General features: G+C 34.1%; 1 protein-coding gene across 1 annotated transcript in view; it reads right to left on the bottom strand.

The window, feature by feature from the left end:
• LOC107300984 (troponin I, slow skeletal muscle-like) overlaps positions 1–821 on the bottom strand; it is a gene marked incomplete at its 5' end in the record, with an annotated part of 4,765 nt that extends 3,944 nt beyond the window's left edge. The window contains one exon of the mRNA XM_015830259.1: positions 732–821. Coding sequence (XP_015685745.1) covers positions 732–821 — 90 coding nt within the window. The remainder of the gene's footprint in view (positions 1–731) is intronic.
• Positions 822–1,154: the final 333 nt, after the last annotated feature.

Genomic DNA, 1,154 nt, shown 5'->3' with positions numbered 1-1,154 from the left:
AGTCTGCACACATTTTATTCATTCCACTAATAAGGGGGAAATTAGCATCTCTACTAAAGCAAGAAAACATATAAAGTTTTATATATAGAACATTAGCCTGGAATCCATATTTAAAAATAATAATCCAGAGCTCTTATGGAAGATTCTGGAGATGTTCCTATTTACAATTTAAGACAAAGAAATGCTCCATTCTGGTTACCAGCAGGCAAAAGGGTCTAAGACAACTTGCTGCAGCCAACTCGCCACAGCCAACTTGTCGCAAGGCACCTTACCATGGCCAACTCGTCGTGGGACAACTCGCCGAGGGACGAGAGTTACACGAATATCCAAGAAATGGTAGAATAGAATCATTAAAGAAAGGATGCAAAGAAGAAACAAAATGAAATGTAAATGATGAAAATTAAAATAATTTTTAAATTATTTTAAATAATTAAATTGAATTATTCAATTGTCCTGTGGCGGGTTATCCTGTGGCAAGTTGGCCATGGCAAGTTGTCCTGCAGTGAGTTGGCTGTGTTAAGTTGTCCCATTCTGCAGTCAGAAACATAGGCCAGAATTCATTTTAGAACAAAATGGGTAAAATAGTTCATGATCTTTAAGACTGCCTCATAAAGCTATTATCTAATCTGTATTGGATATTTTCTTACGGACAATGATACTTTTTTGTTTTTTGTATTAATGTGTTATTTTTATCTGAGAATTTAAATGAGAACCATTCTCTGTCTTCTTACCTCCCGTGTGTTATGGTTACACTTTGCTTCAAAATCATATCTCTCTTCATCCACAATCTCTACTTTCTCATGAAGCTCCCGGCACAGATCCTGTGCAATTAAAAGGGGGAAATGTCAAGGGATATCTTTTCCAGGCCTTGGATTGGGTTATTTCTTACTAATATTTCATTGGGGGAATATATAGGATCAGATACTTTGGTTAGGCATTGTTTCAATGCTAGACATTGTCGGTCCTGATATTCTTTTGATCAGAACTTCAGAACTGTAAAGATCTTAAATCAGCAGCATTTGATATCAGTATTTGTGGTAGCCATCCTGTTCAATGATCCGAAAAGACTCCACAGCCAGATATATATATATATATATATATATATATATATATATATATATATATATATATATATATATATATATATATATATA

This window comes from Protobothrops mucrosquamatus, unplaced genomic scaffold (genome assembly GCF_001527695.2).
Source record: "Protobothrops mucrosquamatus isolate PMUCROS unplaced genomic scaffold, P.Mucros_1.0 scaffold9464, whole genome shotgun sequence".
In the NCBI taxonomy this organism is placed as follows: domain Eukaryota; kingdom Metazoa; phylum Chordata; class Lepidosauria; order Squamata; family Viperidae; genus Protobothrops; species Protobothrops mucrosquamatus.
This window is presented reverse-complemented; position numbering and strand designations above follow the sequence as displayed.